The sequence below is a fragment of the Amblyraja radiata genome, chromosome 2 (assembly GCF_010909765.2).
Source record: "Amblyraja radiata isolate CabotCenter1 chromosome 2, sAmbRad1.1.pri, whole genome shotgun sequence".
In the NCBI taxonomy this organism is placed as follows: Eukaryota; Metazoa; Chordata; class Chondrichthyes; order Rajiformes; family Rajidae; genus Amblyraja; species Amblyraja radiata.
In genome coordinates, this window is record NC_045957.1 from 22,336,509 (window position 1) to 22,359,592 (window position 23,084).

Sequence of the window (23,084 nt, forward strand, 5' to 3'; positions counted from 1 at the left end):
ATGTTAATTATCCACATTACTGAAGGTTTGTAGTTAATAGAGACCAGTGGATTCCTTTAGTTATTGGAAATCAAGATGGATTTTTCATGATGATCATTTAGCTTCTTTAATATAATAATTGATGTTATCTATTAATTATGTGTTTATTTATTTACCAACATGGATTTAAATTTATTAACTATGTTTCCCCATCATTATTCCAGCCTCTGGACCTTTAGTCCAGACAAATCAAAGTCATTCTGCAGTGCATTATTGTTTAACGGTAGACAAAAATGCTGGAGAAACTCAACGGGTGAGGCAGCATCTATGGAACGAAGGAAATAGGCAATGTTTTGGGTCGAAACCATTCTTCAAATTGATGTGAGGGGGGGGGAGAAGAAATTAAGAGGTGGAGCCAGTGGGCTGAGGGAGAGCTTAGAAGGGGAGAAGAAAGTTGGGACTACCTGAAATTAGAGAAGTCAATGTTCATACCACTGGGGTGCAAACTCCAATTTACGGTTGTCCTCACTCTGGCCATGGAGGAGGCCCAGGACAGAGAGGTCGGATTTGGAATGGGAGGGGAGTTGAAGTGCTGAGCCACCGGGAGATCAGGTTGGTTATTGCGAACTGAGCGAAGGTGTTCAGCGAAGCGATCGCCAAGCCTACGCTTGGTCTCACTGATGTAGAGCAGCTGACATCTAGGGCAGCGGATGCAATAGATGAGGTTGGAGGTGGTGCAGGTGAACCTCTGCCGCACCTGGAACGACTGCTTGCATCCTTGAATGTGGTCAAGTGGGGAGGTAAAGCGACAAATGTAGCATTTCCTGCGGTTGCAAGGGAAAGTGCCTGGAGAGGGATGAATTAACCAGGGAGTTACGGAGGGAGCGGTCTCTGTGGAAAGCAGACAAGGGAGGAGATGGGAAGAAGTGGCAAGTAGTGGGATCACGTTATAGGTGGTGAAAATGTCAGAGGATTATTTGTTGTATGTGACGTCTGGTAGGGTGGTAGGTTAAGGACAAGGGGGACTCTGCCCTTGTTACGAGTGGGGGGATGGGGAATGAGAGCAGAGTCACGGCGTATAGAAGAGACCCTGGTGAGATCCTCATCTATAGTAGAAGAGGGGAACCCCCGTTCCATGAAGAATGAGGGCATTTCTGATGCCCTGGTGTGGAACACCTCCTCCTGGGTGCAGATGCGGCGTAGACGGAAGAATTGGGAGTAGGGGATGGAGTCCTTACAGGAAGCAGGGTGGGAAGAAGTGTAGTCTAGATAGCCATGGGATTCAGTGGGTTTATATTGTTTAATGGTGCTTAGATTCAACCTTTTGATAATTTCTTGAACTTCCTGTGCCTACTTTATCGTTGAAAGATGTTATCAGCTAGTACTGATGCAGCTGTTACAAATTAAAAACATATTCTACTCACTGGAGGTGTAAGCATATTCTTATATTCAAACAAGGCAGCTTGAAGCTTTCTAATTTAATTCCATAGAGCATAGAAGTTGACGAATCATATCAGTAATTTTTTTATGGGTTTTCAGTTCATCTGGGATATTAAAGATGATGAGATGATATTTAAAACAATCTTACAGGAGAATTACAGTGAAGGGGATAATATACTTGGCCAAGGGAATATTGAATGTTAAAATGCAGCAGATGTCCAAAAGGGAAGATAGCGTTAGATTAGAGGCTGAAGATTGTGCAAGTGGAAGATTATAAAGAATGAGGAACGGGATCTGTTTCCATAATATATATCGAAAAAATATTCAATCCTTCCCATCTCGCCTTAAATGTATTCCCTCTTGTTATTGAGTGCCCAATCTGAGAAAAAGACTGCATTGATATCCCAATGATTTTTATTCACTTCTATGAGATCACTCCTGTCTGGGGAATCTTGATGAATTGCTAAAGTGTTTCTTGTCATTGCGGTTGCTGGAGGAGAGTCTAAAGGAAGATTGTGAATGAGGATGAAGATTGTGCAATGTAGAAGTTAGAGAGGAAACACAAGTATAGGAAATAAAAGTTGCAAAATGCACAGCTGCATTAAATCATAGGCTCTAATAACTAAATCAAAAGGCTCATTATGTTATTTTAGCATTAATTTTATGATTGAATGAATGTAAGCTTTGGAGACTGAGCCAGCATTTAATTTCCCATCCATAAATGCCCTTCAGAAAGCTGCTTTCTTGAACAATTGAACTGCTGCCTGACCCACTGAGTTACTCCAGCACTTTGTGTCTTTTTCTTCTTCTTCTTGAGATGTGCTATCCTTAAAGTGTGGGTGTCCCTACAACGGTGTTGGGGAGAGTTCCAGGATTTCGACTAAGCGATGGTGAAGGGGCGGTCATAGGATAGTGCATGGCTTAAATTCCAACTTTGAGATGGTGGTGTTCCCATACCTTTGCTGACCTTGTCCTTTGTGTTATTGAACCATACAGCATGGAAACGGGCCCTTCAGCCAAACATATTTACGCCAACCAAGATGCCCATCTTTGCTGGTCCCATTTGCCTGTACCTTTCCTATCCATGTACTATCTAAATGTCATTTAAATGTTATTATTGTATAGACCCACCACCGATTTTCCAGCACCCTTGGTTCCAGAGCCTTTCTGGATTATCCCTTTTGTGGGACCAACAGAGGTCATAGCCTTCAAGAGGAGTCCAGCAGTACCCGAATGGTCTGCCAAGGCCACCCAGGGGCCAAGATAGCGGCCTGCAAATTCGACATCAGAAGTCGGCTATGGGAATGAATCTGGCGTTCCAGAGCCCCAGCCGCAGGGGCCGAATTTGAGCCGCCGATCATCGAGGAAGTCCTGATGTGGTCAACATCAGCCGCCTAAGCTCCACATTTTCGGGGTGACTTCCGGGGGAGGATTTCAAGTGCATATTAACAGAGGTGCCCTAGCACCAGTTGCCGGAAAGTCAGTGGTAGCTGCCTCAACCACTTCCTCTGGCAGCTCATTCTCCATATATCACCCTCTGTGTGACATAATTGCCCTTTTGGTTCTTATTATTTAGGGCAGCACAGTGGCATAGTTGGTACAGCTGCAGTCTCACAGCGCCAAATACCCGAGTTCGATCTGGACCTCAGATGCTAGGTTTGGAGTTTGCACATTCGCCCTGTGATGCATTGGTTTCCTCCGGGTGCTCTTGTTTCCTCCAAGATCCCGAAGATGTGCAGATTTGTAGGCTAATTTGCCTCATTAAAATTGCTCATATTATGCAGGGAATGGATGAGAAAATGGGATAACATAGAACTCGTGTGAATAGGTGATTGATGGTTGTTATGGACTTGGTGGGTTGAAGGATCTATTTCCATCTTTAAAAAAAACTAAATGTATGCCCTCTTGTTATTGAGTGCCCAATTCTGGGGAAAAAAGACTGCTATGTTGCCCCTCTTTTTTAAGCTTCTATGAGATCACAACTCTGTTCAAGGAGTCTTGATGAATTGCTAACGTGTAAATTGTAGATGGTATAAACTGCTATTACTAGGGTGGCAGAATGAGTGTTTGGTTATGGATGGGGTGCATATCAAGCAGGCTGCATGGTGTTGAGCTTCTTGAGTGTTATTGAAGTTGTACTCATCCAGGCAAGTAGAGATCACACTCCTGACTTCATCCTTGTAGATGGTAAACTGGCTTTTGGGTGTTAGGAGGTCAAGTCGAGTCAAGAGAGTTTTATTGTCATGTGTCCCAGATAGGACAATGAAATTCTTGCTTGCTGCAGCACAACAGAATATGTAAACACAATACAGAACAGGAGATAAAAGTTCAGTGTCTCTATACCATAGACCATATATATACACAATGAATAAACAGATGAAGTGCAATAGGCTGTTATTGTTCAGAGTTTGGTTGATGTCGTGTTTAATAGCCTGATGGCCGTGGGGAAGAAGCTGTTCCTGAACCTGGATGTTCCAGATTTCAAGCTCCTGTACCTTCTTCCTGATGGCAACGGAGAGATGAGTGTGTGACTAGGATGGTGTGGGTTTTTGATGATGTTGGCAGCCTTTTGGAGGCAGCAACTGCGATAGATCCCTTTGATGGTGGGGAGGTCAGAGCTGATGATGGACTGGGCAGTGGTCACAACATTCTGCAATCTTTTCCGCTCCTGGACGTTCAAGTTACCGAACCAATCCACGATGCAACCAGTCAGTATGCTCTCTACTGTGCAACTGTAGAAGTTTGAGAGAGTCCTCCTTGACATACCGATTCTCCGTAATCTTTTCAAGAAATAGAGGCACTGATGTGCCTTCTTTATGATTGCATCAATGTGCTGGGACCAGGAAAGATCTTTGGAAATATGCACATCCACGAATTTGAAGTTCTTGACCCTTTCCACCATTGTTGATATAAACTGGATTGTGGGTACCTATCCTACCCCTTCGTAAGTCCACAATCAGTTCCTTGGTTTTGCTGGTGTTGAGTGCCAGGTTGTTGTGCTGGCACCATTTAGTCAGTCGATCGATCTCACTTCTATAATCTGACTCATCACCATCAGTGATTCGTCCCACAACAGTAGTGTCGTCAGCGAACTTGATGATGGAGTTTGCACTATGTCTGGCTACGCAGTCATGAATATAGAGTGGGTACAGCAGGGGGCTGAGACCCAGATCTGAGAGCTTGGTAACCAGCTTGGAGGGGATGATGGTATTAAACGCCGAGCTGTAGTCTATGAATAACAGCCTGACATATGAGTTTTTGTTGTCCAAGTGGTCCAGAGCGGAGTGGAGAGCCAGTGAGATTGCATCCAAGCGAACTGCAGTGGGTCGAGGTTCTTGTCGAGGTAGTTGATATGCGCCATAATCAACCTCTCAAAGCACTTCATCACCACAGACATTAGTGCCACTGGTCGATAGTCATTGAGGCACGTCACCTTGCTCTTCTTGGGCACCGGTATTATTGATGCCCTTGTAAAACAGGTGGGAACCCCAGACCTCAGAAGTGAGAGGTTGAAAATGTCCGTAAAAACTCCAGCCAGGTGGTCCGCACAGGTTTTTAGAACAGGACCGGGTATTACTTCAGGTCCAGGCGCTTTCCGAGGGTTCATCCCCCTGAAGGAGTGAATTTGCCACAGGATACCTCGTCTCTGACCTGCTGTTGGAGCCACATTGTCTCGACCCAAAACATCACCCATTCCTTCTCTCCAGAGATGCTGCCTGTTCCTCTGAGTTTTGTGTCTATGGTTTAAACCAGCATCTGCAGATCCTTCCTACACATTGTGTATAAGGCTGATCCAGGATATTGATATTGAGGGATTCAGTGATGGTAATGTTCAGAAATGCTTTTGAAGCTTTTTACTTGTGCTTTATTTTAACTCTAGAAAAAACTAAACAGCCCACGCCTACTTGAATGGTTTTGATTTGTTCTAAATGTTATCACTGACTTTTTAGCTAAAGATTACATGGTTGGGGGACATATGTTTTCTTTGAGGTAATTGCTAAAGAGGTGATAACTGGGACGTTATTGAAAGTCCAAATGAACAAATTGAAATAAAATTGTTGTAATATTGATTTTGTTTTTAAATGGGAAAAGCTCAATTCTTTGTGGAAGTCTCTCGCATTACTTTCTCCCCCTCGTCTTCCACGACTAGCTGTCTGCTTCTGACAAAATAAACCACAATTTTGTGACCTAGGCATGTTTTCCTCTTCAGACTTTCAATCCAGTATTTTGTCACCTATTCAAGTTGTCTATGTGCAACCAATAAATGTTCAAGTGAAAATTTAAAATTTTGTATTCGGAGATTCTCAGCAATTTTTCTTAACATCTTTAGTGCTCTTGAGTTGACAGCTTTGTTCAGTTTGAAGATATTGATGTTTTTTTGGCTACTTTTCTAATTGGAAACATATTGGGGTAGAATCTAAATCCTAATGAAAAACTTTTGACTGTTTCTCACACCCCCTCCCATAAACCTATTTAAATGTAAAATGTATTATTATGCAGTCTTGAGATGAATTAGGCTGTTTTGATGATCCAAAATTCCTTTATTTTGCAAAGTCATAGATTCATAGGATGGAAACAGGTCCTTTGGCTCAACTTGCCCACACCATTTAACGTCCCATCTGCACTCATCCCACCTGCCTGCATTTGCCTCATATCCGTCTAAACCCATCCTATCATTGTACCTGTCTACATGTTTCTTAAATGTGGCAATTGTACCTGCCTCAACTACCTCCTCCAGCAGCTTGTTCCATGCACCCGCCACATTTTGTGTAAAAAATGAAATAAAATAAAAAGTTACTCCTCAGGTTCGTATTAAATTTTTTCCTCCTCACCTTAAATCTATGTCCTCTGATTCTCGATTCCCCTACTCTGGGCAAGTAACTGTACGTTTATTCAATCTATTCCTTTCATGAATTGTACACCTCTATAAGATCACCCCTCATACTCCTGCCCTCCAAGCAATAGATTCCTAGTTTGCTAAACCTCTCCCTATAGCTTAAGTCCTCAAGTCCTGGCAACATCCTTATGAATCTTCCCTGCACCCTTTCCAGCTTGACACCATCTTTCCTATAACATGCTGCCCAAAACTGAACACAATACTCTAAACGTGGCCTCGCCAACAACTAATATAACTGCAACATGACCTCCCAACTGTATATACTCAATACTCTGACTGATGAAGGCTAACGTGCTGAAAGCCTTTTTGAACACCCTATCGACCTGTGAGCCCACTGTCAAGGAACTATGTACCTACACTCCCAGGTCCCACTACAACATTCCCCAGAGCCATACCATTACACTGTGTAGGTGCTGCCCATGTTAGACTTCCCAAAATGCAACACCTCACATTACTCTGTATTAAATTCCATCAACCGTCCTCAGCCCACCTGCCCAACTGATCAAGGTGCAATTTTTGACAACCATCTTCACTATCTACAATACCACTCACTTTTGTATCATCTGCAAACTTGCAAATCATGCCATGCACATTCTCATCCAAATCATTGATTATAGATGACATCAACAAAGGGCCCAGCACCAAACACTGAGTCACACCACTAATCCAGTCCCTAAAGCAACCTTCCACCACCCTCTGCTTCCTTCTGTGATGCCAATTTTATATGCATTCAGCATCTCTCTTCGATCCCAAAGCTTTCTTTAGTTAATTTCTCTCCGTGTTGGCAACATAATAAAATGTATCTTTCCTCTTTATTATTCATTATTTTCTACTGGCCCCTTTATTCTTCCTCATTTATTATCCATCTATGTATGTTAATCTTATTTCCCTTTGCATAATTCTCATAATTTACTTTGTCTCCTGCTGTAAATGTTATATTCTTTGTCATATTACTGAATTGTGCATTTTCATTTTAAAGTCCGTAAGACAACTGGAGATAAGATGTATCTCTACCCAGATGGTCTTCCCATCACTCGCCAGCTGCATAAAAAACTGGTGTCCAAATCAGTGCGTGCACCTGAGGGAACCTCTGCAAAGCATGACGGTGAGGAAAAAAATATCAATATTATCATGAGAGGAAGGAAGCCTCAAAAACTGAAAGCCTTGAGAGAATGAAAGAACTTAGAAATTGTTGTGGGCATTAGTTATGGCATCTTGGCCACTCCTGAGTTGGTGGTATAGTTTCTGAAATTCTGACTAACTGAATTTAACCAACAATATTAGGCTGTGGGCCGAGCAGCAAAAATGTGTCTCGAAATCCATTTTTGTGACCCGCTTCACGGAACTACATGATATTTTCCACAAGTTTAGATTAAATATAATTAAGAAGGATGTCATAACTCTTCAGTGCCAAAAGTTGCACATTACTTAATTAAACTAATTAGAAAATGAGATTGGGAAAGTAAGCGCCATCTAGTGGCCAATGCCCATATTACACCATGGGCAGCCTATTTCCATGTTGCAGTCCATTTAAACTATATTATTATACCTATATATTAATATATATATGACTTGTAAATATGACTGTAATCATATATAATTAAGTATAATTATATTATATAAAGATAATATGATGAATATAATTGTGAGTGTTTTTTTAATGACACTGTCGCAGAGGTCCTGCTCCTGAAGCAGCCTAATTAATGGGTGAGGGCAGTTCTTGTGGGTTCCTCCCTTTACTGAACCCCACTGACTGCCAGTGTGCAGAGTGGGGGTCACGGCCATAGTGGGACTGGGGCAGTGCCAGGCTGGGGGACAGACCTGTAAGAGACCTGTCTTATTTCTGATGTAAATGTCACAAGAATCGAATGCTCTGATGTTTACTCGATGAGTATTCATTTTAAGCTACAATGAGCCTATATTTATGTTAGAGACTTTGCAAATGAGGGATATTACCTTTAACCTAAAATAACCCTAAAAGTGTTGCATTGTTTGAGTATCTGTAGTTTGTGTGTGTGTCTGTGTATACCTGTCAAACGTGTATCTGTGGATGTGTGGATGTAAGTGTGTATGTATGTGTGGATGGATGTATGTGTGAATGGATGGATGTGTGCATGTATGTGTGGATATATGTGTGTGGATGTGTACATGTATGTCTGTGTGCGGATGGATGTGTGTATGTGTGTGCGGATGTATGTGTGCATGTATGTATGTGTGTGCATGCATGGAAGTGTGCGTACGGATGGATGTGTGTGTGGATGTATGTATGTGTGGATGGGTGGGCTGTCGCACTCATTCACCAGCACGCCATTATCATAACTAATTCACTCATTGTTTAAATAATTTGACCAAATAAATAGTGAAACGATCGACATTAAAATAAAACTTTATATAATCATTTATTTCCCCAATTTATTTGTTTACATTACATCTGATCTTCATCTGAATATTCTTCATCAGATTCCAAGTCTTTTGATAAGTTTTGATAAGTCCATTGATAATTTAGTTCAAGTTCAAATTGAGGGTCAGGCAGAGGCTACAAAAAACCCCATCTCATTGCATGGACTTCAATTCTGCATGGACTTCAATTCATAAAATTTCAACCTCTTCTTAATGTTAATGAGAATAACACTGTTACTACCATAGATAAATTAGTTCAAGTTCACATACACCAATTCATTTCTACATAAACATCAACCATTTCTGACCATTTCTCGATGGAAGCCTATAAAGCACCGTCAACATTCCTCCGTTGTTCTCCCGTGGTCGGGGCCTGGACACGGCCGCTACAGACAGCACTATGTACAGCCTCCCCCCCACCGTGATGATCCAAACACACACCACGGCTCCGCGTTCGCGAATCGGCCGCTTCTTAATTGAGACCGCGGCTTCACTATGTTAAGTACATAGGCCCCGCGGTCGGAGCACTTTTTCCCTGTAAGTGATCGCAGGCAGCTCCGAGATTAGATGTTAATGACTTATTAGACTACAACAAGCTGGCATTAGTGAAAATGTATAATTTACTTTGTTATGGATACACACAGTTTAGGCCCTCAACTTCATGAATGAATGAATGAGTCAATGAATGATTGTGTGACTGAATGAGTGACTGAATGAGTGAATGAACAGCCTCCAAATCTAATTTTTTCACATTATAAAAGGGTGCAATTAAATTAATTAAAGTCCATACAGATTAATTTTCATAAATTCAGACTTTAGATCTTACCTTTCAGCTCCAGTTGATTCACAATGCTTCACTGGTTTCACAACTTGGCTGTCTTGTTTGTGTTGCAGCACCTCAGCAGCGACTTTGCTTTCAAGGCTTTGTTCCACTTCTATCCACTTAGCTGCACATTCTTCAGACTTCTTAATGCTTTTCTCACTAAATTCAAATACCCTGCTGCGTTTCCACGACATGTATTCCACAGAACAACAAAGAACCTTCATCGGAATCTCCAGTAAAACAGGCATCAGTAGAAGCACTCTCAGCCATGATGTGTGCACTCTCAGCCTAGCTAGCCTGAAACAAAGCGCGTGATTGGCCAACTGGCGTCCGACTCAATGTTAAACGTGCTTTGATTGGACTAAAAATACCCGATATTTTCCAGTTTTTTCTCGAATTTAATAAAAATGTGCAAGTTTTGTTCTTGACGAGTTTCAGGGATTATTTATATAACATTTTTACACAATATGTGAAAATTTCATGTAGTTCCGTGAGTTGGGTCACAAAACTGCACAAAAAAGCTCCTCAGCCCACAGCCTATATACCAGCATTTGATTTACTTAGCATAGAAGTTGAACAAGATGGATCATGTGATTCATTCATTGGTATTTAAATAGTTGGATACATTTTGATCTCATTTGAAACTAAGACATTTTCTTATGATACTTTGTTTCAGCTATTGTATTTAGAAGAACAAATTAAATTGCAAAATATACTTAATATTGAATCTGAACAGTGATTCTAGGTGATTCTAGGCAAGAAAGGTTGCCATGTTGACACAGAGCTCTGCAATCAGAACAACATTTGGCCTCAATTTCCATCACTTTGGAAAAGAGGTCTTTGCAAATAATAATTAGAGGGGGTGTGGTTATTTGTACTCTTATGTGCCTATTATTTTTTAAACAGCTGGAATAGCGAATAACTTGCAAGGTTCATTAGGATCTAAAGTTCTTGACGATCACATCAAACAATCAGATTTTGACAAGACAATAATAGGTTTGTGTATTTTAAATATTTTTATTGTTTAATTTCTGCACGATTTCCTATGCTGCGTGCGTCTCTTTTATTGAATTATGTTTATTCCAAATAATCCCCAAACTAATGTTTCAGGTTCTTAGAAATCATGATAGGTTAATTTTGATTAGTACTGAAAGTCTGTTCTTGTTCTCCTTAGAGTGGAGAAGGTGAGGAAGAGATTTAATGGAGGACTTTCAAATCATAAAGTGATTAGATAGTGTAAATAAGGTGACAAAGTTCCTAAAGTGATTTGATACCGAGAAGGGGCAAGTTAAGATGGGTGGCAAAGGATGTAGAAAAAGCATGAATATTTTTAATGCAATGTCTGATTAGAATTTAGAAAACACAACTTGTATATGTGGTGGGAACAGACCAGCTAAGGGTGTGATGAAAATTGAATCAGAGGCCAAAAGCTTGTTGGAAAATGATCAGAGATTTAGAGAGTGATGGATAAGATGTGACAGTATTTTCAATATTGGAAATAGAAGGAACAGTGGAATGTGAGGAGTGACACTGGAAGGATTTCTCTAAAAAAGAGCCAGTGCAGAGAAAGTTAGCCAAATTACAGTCTTAAGAACTGAAATGTATTGTGTCTTTTTATTTAGAGACCCCTATGCAAATTTGGGATTACACTAATGAGAGTGGGAAATTATGTGTAAGATTAAAGGATGGGGAGTCATGAGTCTCGAAGATTCTCACGAACGGCACCAACTAGACAGGATTGTGAAGACCGCCAGCAGGATTATTGGTGCTCCACTCCCTTTCCTGCTGGACATATACAGGAAGAGATGTATCAGCAAGGCCATCTCCATCATCAAAGACCCCTACCACCCATCGCATCACATATTCTCCATCCTGCCATCTGGGAAGAGGTACAGGAGCATTAGCTGCAAAACCAGCAGGATGCTCTTCAGCTTCTTCCCGCAGGCTATAAGACTGATAAACGGACTTTGCCCCCTGCCAAAGTATCGCACACCAACCACCAACCTGGACACTGCAGCAGAGCCACTGTCGTGCCGCTGCCGATCGGAACGCCTGTTGATGTTTAGTAGAGAGTAGAGTGTTTAATTTGTTCATGATATATGTATTTTTATTTCTATTTATTTTTTACTGCACACTGAATGGACACTGGTTGAGCAACGTTTTTTTGTTTCCTCTGGGTATGTGAGTACTCAGGAAAATGACAATAAATATATACTTGATACTTGATTACTGGTGTTGATGCTGTCATGATTAGTTAACTATTCTGCAAACCTTTAGTTGTTTTAACATTGTTAAGGTATTTATGCTTTACTTTTCAGGGCTAGATTTTTTGACTGAATATCATTATAAAGGAAAAACGGAACCATTGTATTATTGTGAATTGTGCAATTGTGAATTGCCTCTTCGGTGTATTTTGGCACATATCTTTGGACTTAAACACAAGTCGAATTATGTAGTAAGTATAAAAAATGGCAAATACATTTAAATATAATTACACTATATCAGTTGAAAAGTTGGTCTGAAATGCCTTCATGGTTTAACAAACATGAATTAACTACAAATGCTGTTTTTCTGTGTTGTTCGTGTGCATTATAAACATCAGAATTTTCCATGTGAAACATTTGATATCTTAATTATTATTGAAAATAATTCAGCAAATAAGTGAACTTAATTTTTTAAACAGAAGGCAATATATTTGACATAGGAGTGTGACAAAGAGGCTCACGATACTCGAGAATGGGTTCAATCCTGAATTTGGGTGCTCATTTATTGGAATTTGCATAATCTCTCACAACCAAATGACCTTTTTTGTCATAATAAGGAAGAAAGAAAGTTTTCTATATTATACAATTTGTGATTTCTATTTGAACTGTGGATTAAACTATTTAAACTGTGTAATCAACATGTAATCAACTGATCACAATTGTGAGTTCCTTCTTATATAATAAAAGTGTGAAGGAGATCCAGATACCTTATCCTTTTCCTACATTCAATTCTCATGCTTCCTTGATGAATCTGAGACAGCAAAATTCAAACTGGAGACACCGACAATTGAAATGTTTGTTTGTGGGTTTCTGGGTGCTCACAATGCTGTATTTTTTGCAATCCAGAAATGCAGCTTGCTCTCCTGTAACGTACTCTATATTTATATTCCAATTCTGTTACTTTTTAAGCAACACACAGACTTGCACTAATCACTGAAACATTAGACAAGGTTTTAAAAACTTAATTTACAATAGTCATTGAAATGCCAACATCTTCCTTTCAGCACTGAATTTCCCTCTGCTTAATAAAATTTGTTGCAGCTCAATAAAACTTTGGTTAGGCTAGGTTTGGAGTACTTTATGCACTTCTGGATGCCCCATTGCACGAAGAATGTGGAGTCTTTGAAAGGGTGCAGAAGAGGTTTACAAAGAGGTTGGTCAAACTTGAATTTGTTTTCTCTGAAGTATCGGAGAATGAAAGGAGACCTAATAGAAGTTTATAAAATTGTGTGACTCATAATGCATCGATTGAGTAGACAGTCACAATCTTTTTTCCAAGGTGGAAATGTCAAATACCAGAGGGCATAGCTTTAATGTGAGAGGGATAAAGTTTAAATGAGATGTGTCGGGCAAGAGTTTTACACAAAGAGTGGTAGATGCTTCAAACCCGCTTCCAGGGCTGTTGGCGGAGGTAGATACACCTGTGGCATGTACAAAACATTTAGATCAGGACCAGAATAAGTAGGGAATGGATGGATATGGATGATGTGACTGCAGAATGGATTTGTTTAATTGGGCATCATGTTCAGAACAGACATGGGTTGCACGGCCTGTTCCTGTGCTGTAATGTTCCATGTTTTGTGGGGGTAGTGTTGGATGTTGGGATACGATGGTACAAGTGCTATAAGTTTGTAGAAGATCCTATCTCAAATTTTAAAGGTTTATGTGTTCATTTAGAATAGAATAAAATGCCTTTTATTGTCATTCAAACAGCTTGGTTTGAACGAAATTGCATTTTCTGCAGTCTTATGCCCCTGTCCCACTTAGGAAACCTGAATGGAAACCTCTGGAGACTTTGCGCCTCACCCAAGGTTTCCGTGCGGTTCCTGGAGGTTGCAGGTGGTTGCCGGAGGTTGCAGGTAGTGGAAGCAGATAGGGAGACTGACAAAAACCTCTGGGAACCTCCGGGAACCGCACGGAAACCTTGGGTGGGGCGCAAAGTCTCCAGAGGTTTCTATTCAGGTTTCCTAAGTGGGACAGGGGCATAACATTACAAAAAAAACAAAGACCCACACTTAACACAGTTTACACAAACATCCATCACAGTGAATCTCCAACACCTCCTCACTGTGATGGAAGGCAAAAGTCTTATCTCTTCCCTTTGTTCTTCTCCCGCGGTCCAGCAGTCCAACTGCAGCGTCGAGGCGAACTGGGGCTCCCGATGTTAAAGCCCCTGGCGGGCGATGGTAAGTCCCGTGGCCGTTTAAGCCACGCCGGGCGATGTTAGGCCCCGCTCCGAGTCCTTTAAACCCCGCGATTCCAGCGGGAGAAGCTGCCATTGCGGGAGCTCCGAAAAGCGGTCCCCCACAAGGGACCTGCGAGCTCCCGATGTTCCTGTCCACCGGGCCTGCGGCCGGAGCCTCCGAAGCTCCGAAGTCGGGTCGCAGCCGCGCGCCACCACAGCTCCTCCCGTTCAAAAGCACGTTGCTGTTGTTCGTGCCACGTCCAGGCAGTGTCTTTGTGAGTAAGCTGCCGTAGGGGAGCCGACAGCTCGTTGAAGTTGGGGGTGAACTTCCCGAGGTAATCAACCATGCCCAGATATCTCTACAGGCTGGCAACATCTGTTGGCGCTGACATCTCGCTGATAGCTGTAGTCTTGGAAGGATCTGCCTTTAGGCCGTTACTTGTGAAAGCATGCCCCACGTAGCTCACCTGGTTAACACGGAACCAACACATGTGGGGATTAAGTTTCAAATTCACTTCCCTGGCACACTAGAGCACTTTCTTTAAATTAGCATCATGCTGTTCCAAGTCTTTGCCGGTAACAATAATGTCGTCTACGATGATTGTACAAGGGAATCTATCAAAGAGTTGCTCCATTGAACGTTGAAACACCTCACTGGCTGAAATGATACCGAACGGTATCCGCAAGGATCTGTAGCGGCCTAAAGCAGTGCTGAAGGTGGTAAGGATAGATGATGCATGATCCAGGGGGATTTGCCAGAATGAGCTCTTGGTATCTAACACGGAGAACACTGCTGCCTTACCCATGTGGGCAGCTACTTCCTCCACGGTACGCAAAGGGTGATGGGGCCTTTTAACTGCGGTGTTTAGGTCCCTCGGATTAATACATATGCGAATCTCCTGTTTATACTTCTTTGCAGCAGCCACCATCGAGGACACCCAATCGGTGGGTTCTGAAACAGGTGTGATAACTCCCAATGTCACTATTCTGTCCAGTTTGTCTTTGACTTGGTTCCGCATGTCAATGGGTACACGGTGAGCAGGATGAACCAAGGGTCGTACCTCTGGGTCTAAAGTCATAGAGTAGGTTGTTGGTAGCTTGCCTAGCTCCTTAGTGAAAGGATGCTGGTAATCCGTAAGAATACATTGTGTCGAATCGGGAATTGGAGTTAGTTGATGCACAGCCTTGCTGAAGGAAACCAGTCCCATAACTTTGCAGGCATCAAGGCCCAAAAGTGGTACGACCTTTCTGTCGACGACATAAAACTCCAGTTTGTATGGTTGATACAATCGAGTTCACTCCCACCATACGCCACGGTAGTACTGCAAGTTTTTAATTACTCTGCATTCCGAACATGCCTCGCGAGAGAAAATATTACATTTCGCTCCAGTCGATCTTCATTTCAATCGCATTGTTGTTTAGCTTCACAGTGGCCACTGACGTAATGACGTAAGGTGACGTGCCTCAATGACTTATCGACCAGTGGCACTAACACCGGTGGTGATGAAGTGCTTTGAGAGGTTGATCATGGAGCAAATCAACTCCTACCTCGACAAAAACCTGGACCCACTGCAGTTCGCTTACCGCCACAACAGATCAACGGTGGATGCGATCTCGCTGGCCCTCCACTCCGCACTGGACCACTTGAACAACAAAAACTCATATGTCAGGCTGTTATTCATTGATTACAGCTTCGCATTTAACACAATCATCCCCTCCAAACTGGTTACCAAACTCGCAGAACTGGGTCTCTGCGCATCCCTCTGCAACTGGATCCTCGACTTCCTCATCCACAGACCACAGTCTGTTCGTATTGGTGGAAATGTGTCAGCCTCGATAACAATCAGCACGGGAGCACCTCAAGGCTGCGTGCTCAGCCCCCTGCTGTACTCACTCTATACCCATGACTGCGTAGCGAACCACAGTGCGAACTCCATCATCAAGTTCGCTGACGACACCACTATTGTGGGGCGTATCACTGATGGGGATGAGTCAGAATATAGAAGAGAGATCGAGCAACTGTCCATATGGTGCCAGCGCAATAACCTGGCCCTCAACACCAGCAAAACCAAGGAACTGATTGTGGACTTTGGAAGGAGTAGGAGGGGGACCCACAGCCCCATTTATATCAACGGGTCGATGGTTGAAAGGGTCAAGAACTTCAAATTCCTGGGCGTGCACATCTCTGAAGATCTTTCCTGGTCCGAGAACACTAACGCAATTAGCAAAAAAGCTCATCAGCGCCTCTACTTCCTGAGAAGATTACGGAGAGTCGGATTGTCAAGGAAGACTCTCTCTAACTTCTACAGGTGCACAGTCGAGAGCATACTGACCAGTTGCATCGTGGCTTGGTTCGGCAATTTGAGCACCCTGGAGAGGAAAAGACTACAAAAAGTAGTAAACACTGCCCAGTCCATCATCAGCTCTGACCTTCCTTCCATCGAGGGGATTTATCACAGTCGCTGCCTCAAAAAGGCTGGCAGTATCATCAAAGACCCACACCATCCTGGCCACACACTCCTCTCCCTGCTACCTTCAGGTAGAAGGTACAGGGGCCTGAAGACTGCAACAACCAGGTTCAGGAATAGCTACTTCCCCACAGCCATCAGGCTATTAAACCTGGCTCGGACAAAACTCTGATTATTAATAACCACTTTCTGTTATTTGCACTTTACCAGTTTATTTATTCATGTGTGTATATATTTATATCATGGTATATGGACACATTTATCTGTTTTGGGGTAAATGCCTACTATTTTCTGTGTGCTTAAGCAAAGCAAGAATTTCATTGTCCTATACAGGGACACATGACAATAAACTCACTTCAACTTGAACTTGATTTTGTCTTGTAATGAAATGTGTTTGCAGAATCACGCCATCCACTTTAGGCTTATCATCAATGTCTCTATCATATAAAGCAGGCAAAGGCTCAGCCTGTAGCAGATTCACGGATTGTTTTGTATTCACTCTGCTGGGCCGAGATCTGCAACATCTCCAGAAATGGTTGCGCCTTTTGCATCCATGGCAGATCTGGCCAAACGCGGGACATTTCTCCATTTTTGCAATGTGAGCACCGCCACAGTTATTGCATTGAGTAATAGATCTTGTCACAGGCTTATCAAACTGTGCTTGCATTGTTATCTCTTGCTTCGGTCGTCTAGGAAAGGAAGCCTGGACACTATCAATTCCCATGGTGGAATGCTGTGCCTCTGTTAGCGTTCTAGCGTGACGAACAGACAGCCCGGAATTTTCGCCAACAGTGACAGCCCTATCCAAAGTTATGGCAGGGTCACGGACAAGCTTTCTTCTTAGTTGGTCGTTTTTTTCATCCTTTTTGTTATTTTTAGCGTTTGTTCAAAGTTTGTTTTAATGTTCTTCTGTTTGTTTTATGTGGGGGGGTTGGGGGAAACTTTTATTTCAGGTTCTTACGTTCCTGGAGAGGTGATCATTTTTCGGATCACATTCTCCGGGCTCTGCGGCCTACCATCGCTGGAGCTGGAAGCCACCTCGGACTGTCGTGAGCCCCACCGCGGCCTGCGGACTTACCATCAAGAGCTCGCAGTCTCGGGAGAGGCAAGTCTGGAGCTCCAACGCCGCGGAACGAAGGTCCAGCCCCGACGCGAGGTTTGATCACCCGGCGCAGGGAGCTGACAACCCTCCGATGCGGGAGTTGATCGCCTCGACGCGGAGGGCCCGAACGCCGCCGGCTATGGGAATCAATCCGTCCCGTCAACAGAGGGCTCGAGGCTCCCGACCAAAGAAGAACAACAAGGGAAGGACTTGGAACTTTATTTTCACCTTCCATCACAGTGAGGAATGTGTAGTAGTCACTGTGATGGATGTTTAAGTTAAAATGTTTTTTTTTGAGTCTGTTGCTTTTTAAAATTGTATGACTGACCTGGCCAGTGAATTTCACTACACCAATTGGTGTATGTGACAATAAATGAACTTAATAAGACCGCACAATAATCTGTCTCTTATAAATTGAACCCGAAGAACTTCACCCGCTTGATGAGAGGATTGGCCTGAGGGTCACACAGCTATCGAAACTTTATTTTGAAACATTCCGGGTCGTCGGGTGATTCAGCAGGGGTAACGACCACAGCTGCACCATTGACAGGTTGATGAGTTATTTCATCTGCATACACAAACTAGTGCGCGTTCGTAAGCTTCAACTCCTGCAAGGTTGAGCATCTTAGCACTGGCTTATTATAGTAAGATACAGCAATGAAGACATTATACTGTCGCTCAAAGATATGGCATCGCTCTCTGATTCTGCTTGATCCAGGGATCAAGCAGGATCTGCTTGATCCCTGGGATGGCTGGACTGTCATATGAGGAACGATTGAAAAGACTAGGCTTGTATTCACTGGAGTTTAGAAGGATGAGTGGGAATCTTATAGAAACATATAAAATTATAAAAGGACTGGACAAACTAGATGCAGGAAAAATGTTCCCAATGTTGGGCGAGTCCAGAACCAGGGGCCACAGCCTTAGAATAAAGGGGAGGCCATTTTAGACTGAGGTGAGAAACAACTTTTTCACCCAGAGAGTTGTGAATTTGTGGAATTCCCTGCCACTGAGGGCAGTGGAGGCCAAATCACTGGATGGATTTAAGAGAGAGTTATATAGAGCTCTAGGGGCTAGTGGAATCAAGGGATATGGGGAGAAGGCAGGCACGGGTTATTGATTGGGGACGATCAGCCATGAACACAATGAATGGCGGTGCTGGCTCGAAGGGCCGAATTGCCTCCTCCTGTACCTATTTTCTATGCTATCGAAGACGAGTGGGTCTGGTTTTCGGAAAGCTTCAGCCATACTTGAGACTGTAAAAAGTCGTATAAACAGCAGCCAAAGTCAATCCGAAGTATTACTTCTGACACCATGTATAAAGTACTATTGACACTGAGTCATAAAACCTCATAATAAGTACTTTAATAATACATACCGGAACCATATACATAGGTACTGTAGGCTCGAAGTTGTAGATAAAACTGAAAGCATGGCTGCTCGCATTCCACAAGATGGCATGGTGGAAACCCGACATGGATTACGGATTGGGTCAGCAATAGTAAAACCAGACATGGATCAAGTCAGTAGTGACTGATCTACAGCAACCTTCTCCAGCAACTCATTCTTTGCTCAAGATTCCAGTTTCTTGTGCCTTCAAAGATTTTGGCAAAGGTGGACTATGTTTGAATGCCTAACCTTTGTCACCAGCTGTGATTTTCCATTCACAGAGTACATTATGTTTTCCAGAAAAGGAAACACCCAGATTTATTGAAAGCAACTGGAGGAAAATACAAACAACTTGTCAAGGAAAAAACAGCAGAAATGGAAAAGATTGATGGAAGAGGAACAGTGAAGGTAAATATACAACATTAAATGTTCATTATTACACAAGAAATGGTAGGCGATTCAAAGTCTTGCACCTGGCCTATTATTTAATGTTTATCTTTTTATAGTGCCACTTTGCAGTATTCACCCAATGTCTCTTTGTTTCTGTAACATTCAAAAATATCTCCATATCTTGAATATATGAAGAAGCTATTTTTTACCAAAAAATAAGGCACGAAAATTTACCTGTGTCTTGGAAGCCAAAGGTTAGGTTGTTAGCCAAGAAAGATAGACTTGGCTATCCCTCAGTACAGCAACATCAAGAACAATGTTGCTGTACTGAGGGATAGCCAAGTCTACCCCTCATTGCTGACAGCTGATGGGAAGCGGCTGTAAATTGGGAAGTGGCTGTAAAAGGACAGCTCCGCTGGGGGGGGAAAGAGTTCCTTTCACAGCGTGTGGGGAGTCTGGTTTGGGGAGGGAAGTCGCTTGTGTGGCTGCGAGCGGCCGCTGGGACCGAACAGCGGAACCGGCCGCCACCTCACCGCCTTCTGCCGGCCCGGGGATGCTGTCCGGTCTCGGCGGCCGATCCCGATTTGGCACTTCTTATCCTTGTGTTTGAATTTCCTAATTTCTTAGCGCTATCCTTTTTCCCACCATCTCTCCACCTGCCGTCACCCTCCACTCCCCACCCATTCAGTCATTCAGAATGGAGGAGATCTGTAAACCTTGGGCAAATTGAATTGTCACTTTCTTCATTATTTATTTATTTATTAGTTTATTTATTTTTGAGTGTGAAAAATTCTATGTCCCACCAGCCTTTATTCAAAAATTATCAACTCAAAATGGGTGTGCGTCTTCGACGCAGGTGCGTCTTCATTGCCGGGAAATACGGTACTTAACTAGTGAACCTCCATAGCTCTCTTGGGTAGAGAATTCAAAACATTTGGATGAAGAAAACATTCATATCTCAGCCCTGGGCACAGTTGCGCAGTGTTGTGAACATATTGTATTGTAAATGCACAGGGTCTTTTACGCAGAGTAGGGGAATCAAGAACCAGAGGGCATAGGTTTAAGGTGTGGGTGGAAAGATCTAATAGGAACCTGAGAGCCAACTTTTTTACACAAAGGGTAGTAGATATATGGAACGAGCTGCCAGTGGACGTAGTTGAGACAAGTACTATCACAATGTTCAAAAACATTTGGACAATTACCTGGCTAGGATAGATTTAGAGGGATATGTGCCAAGCACAGGCAGGTGGAACTAGTGCACCTGCGAGCGGCCGCTGGGACCGAACAGCGACCCCGGCATGTTGGTCGGCTGGGGCAAGTTGGGCTGATGGCCAGTTTCTATGCTGTATGACTCATTCCACAGAACACAGCCACATAGCTTAGTTTCCAAGGACAAGGTTGTGAAGGTGAAAAGAGTTCCACAGCATTGAAACAGGCCTTTTGGCCCTTCATATTCACTCTTGCCATTAGGCACTCTTTATTATTAAATCCATCTTCCAACTCTTGGTCTATAGCCTTGCATGCCTAGGAAACGTAGGTATTCATCTAGATACTTCTCAATTGCTGTCATGACAATATTCAATATTAAATATTTAATAATGGTCATTCCCCATATTTGTAAATTGTGAAGTATCTTTTGAAGAAGATTTTGCTGATGAACGATGAACCATGAACAATTGAATTTGTACCTACTAAATTGTTATGACATCTCTGCCAAGGCGATGCATCTTGGTTATGCAGAAAGGCAGGAAGTGATAGATGAATGTTACAAAATGATTTCTATAAAATTGATATTTTAATAACATTGCTTCCTCTTCAAAATTATTTGCTTTTTAATTTTCAGGTGGTCCGAGATCATTATGGAATTCCACTTAGTGAAAGGCGAGCTGGAACAAAATATGGTAAAATACACATACTTGCTGTTTTAGCTTAGGACAGTAAAAAAAATGTGCACAACAATATAAGAGTGTCTGAATGTTCCTTTATTTGAAAGATACTCCTGTTCTCATGACCCCTTAGAGGATATGCCATTTCTATGTCCCAAATTCCTTGAATTTTTCAATATATTTAAGAATAATCAGAATAAATAGGAAGGATTTGCAGAAGCTGGTTTACACCACAAAATGCTCCAGTATTTCAGTGGGACAGGCAGCATCTCTAGATAGAATGTAAGAGATTGTCATCTCTTTTGATCTCTTACGCTTCCTTATCTCTGTAACTAACTCTCCCCTGATGCTCGGTATGAAGAAGGGTCTTGACCCGAAACGTCACCCATCCCTTCTATCTAGAGATGCTGCCTGCCCGCTGAGTTACTCCAGCATTTGATGTCTAACAAATGGAATAATCTATGTTACTTTTATGAACATGTGCTTTTCTGGGTTCTTGGTGTGAAATTGTCGTCTGGGAGGAGGAAGTGCAGCACTGCACAGACAGTAAATATAATGGTAGCCTATTCTTGTACATCAATTATTTTTGCATCTGCAGTTAGACAGTAGCCAGCCCTAGTTCCATTAATTTAGCAAACTAGATGTATCTGCTTAATTTTGTCTGCTAATATTGCTACTTGAAGCTGCCATGTTTCAGTTGGTATATACATTTTTGAAAGATTAAGTTTTAATGATTTGAAAGCATGTGCCCTCTTTTTAGTTTTAGGAAATCAGCTGCCTGACACAGAATACAGTAGCTTTGACCAAGATCAGTGCACGAACATGGAAACCTCTCAGTCTTCAGATCCGAGAAATAGAAAGCCATATGCCAGTATAAGTTCCAAACCTTCTGGCAGTGTAACTTCCTCAAGAGGTAGGTTTCTTCATTTTAATATCAACTGACCCCAAGATGAAATTAAAAAAATACATTGTGCAGGTTGTTCTGAAGTGAGTTCTCTATCTTTGCTTACATAGTGCAAACCTGAAAATTCCATCCAGGTTTATTTTCGTACATGCTTGAAAATGTTTTAAACAATACTGATCAATTCAGCAATTCCTTGCTTGTCTCAATGATTGGATAAAGATAAATAAATTAAGAATGCTAAATAATTTGTCTTGGTTTGGATAGGTAACTTCTGGGTGAAATAAAGATAGAACATGATGGAAAAGCTGTTTCTCTTTTCACAGGTGCTGCTTGGCGTGTTGCGTTGTTCCAACATTTACTGCTTCTGTTTCAAATTTCCAACATCTACAGTTTCTAAGAATTGTTATTTCTGGGTGAAAATAGTCCCAATGCTTTAGCCTTGTCTGTAACGCTGGATTATCTTTACTTTGAAGCCAAGATTCTCATTGAACCACTTTTTCTTGTTATGTTTTTAATTGTCTATCACCATACACACCGACATTTCAAAGGGTCAAATAGCTTTGATCTCAGGGATTGTGTAAATCCGTTTGCAGCACGGTGTTGCAAACGGATTTATCACGGTATGCTCATTCTGCCGAGCATACGTGCTATGCTGAGGTTTCACAGCGTTGATGCCTCATTTTTAGGTGCTCCTGGTTTTCGTGGCGTGTTCCTCTAAACTCATTGAACTAAAGTCAGTCCTTTCACATGATGGCAACGATATATGTATTTTCAGGTTAGCAGGACATGTTAAAATATTGTTGAAGATTGCTGTAGTGTAACTATATTTTGTCTTGTCGTTATTATATTGATCCCCACTTGATAGTTTATTTGTCTTAAATATAAAACTGTCCACTCTCCTGCTTGTGATAACTGGCAATAACATGTCTATAAAGCTGTAGGAAACTTATGAAATAA

General features: G+C 42.2%; 1 protein-coding gene across 3 annotated transcripts in view; it reads left to right on the forward strand.

Moving 5' to 3' along the window:
* Positions 1-23,084, forward strand: part of LOC116987104 — a 107,566-nt gene that overhangs the window by 67,811 nt on the left and 16,671 nt on the right. For 2 of the 3 annotated variants that reach the window (XM_033043002.1, XM_033043003.1), the window contains exons 17-22: positions 7,296-7,421; positions 10,446-10,535; positions 11,858-11,994; positions 19,248-19,355; positions 21,181-21,238; positions 21,984-22,136. In XM_033043002.1, the coding sequence (XP_032898893.1) occupies positions 7,296-7,421; positions 10,446-10,535; positions 11,858-11,994; positions 19,248-19,355; positions 21,181-21,238; positions 21,984-22,136 (672 nt within the window). The remainder of the gene's footprint in view (positions 1-7,295; positions 7,422-10,445; positions 10,536-11,857; positions 11,995-19,247; positions 19,356-21,180; positions 21,239-21,983; positions 22,137-23,084) is intronic. The other variant, XM_033043005.1, reaches the window with a different exon arrangement.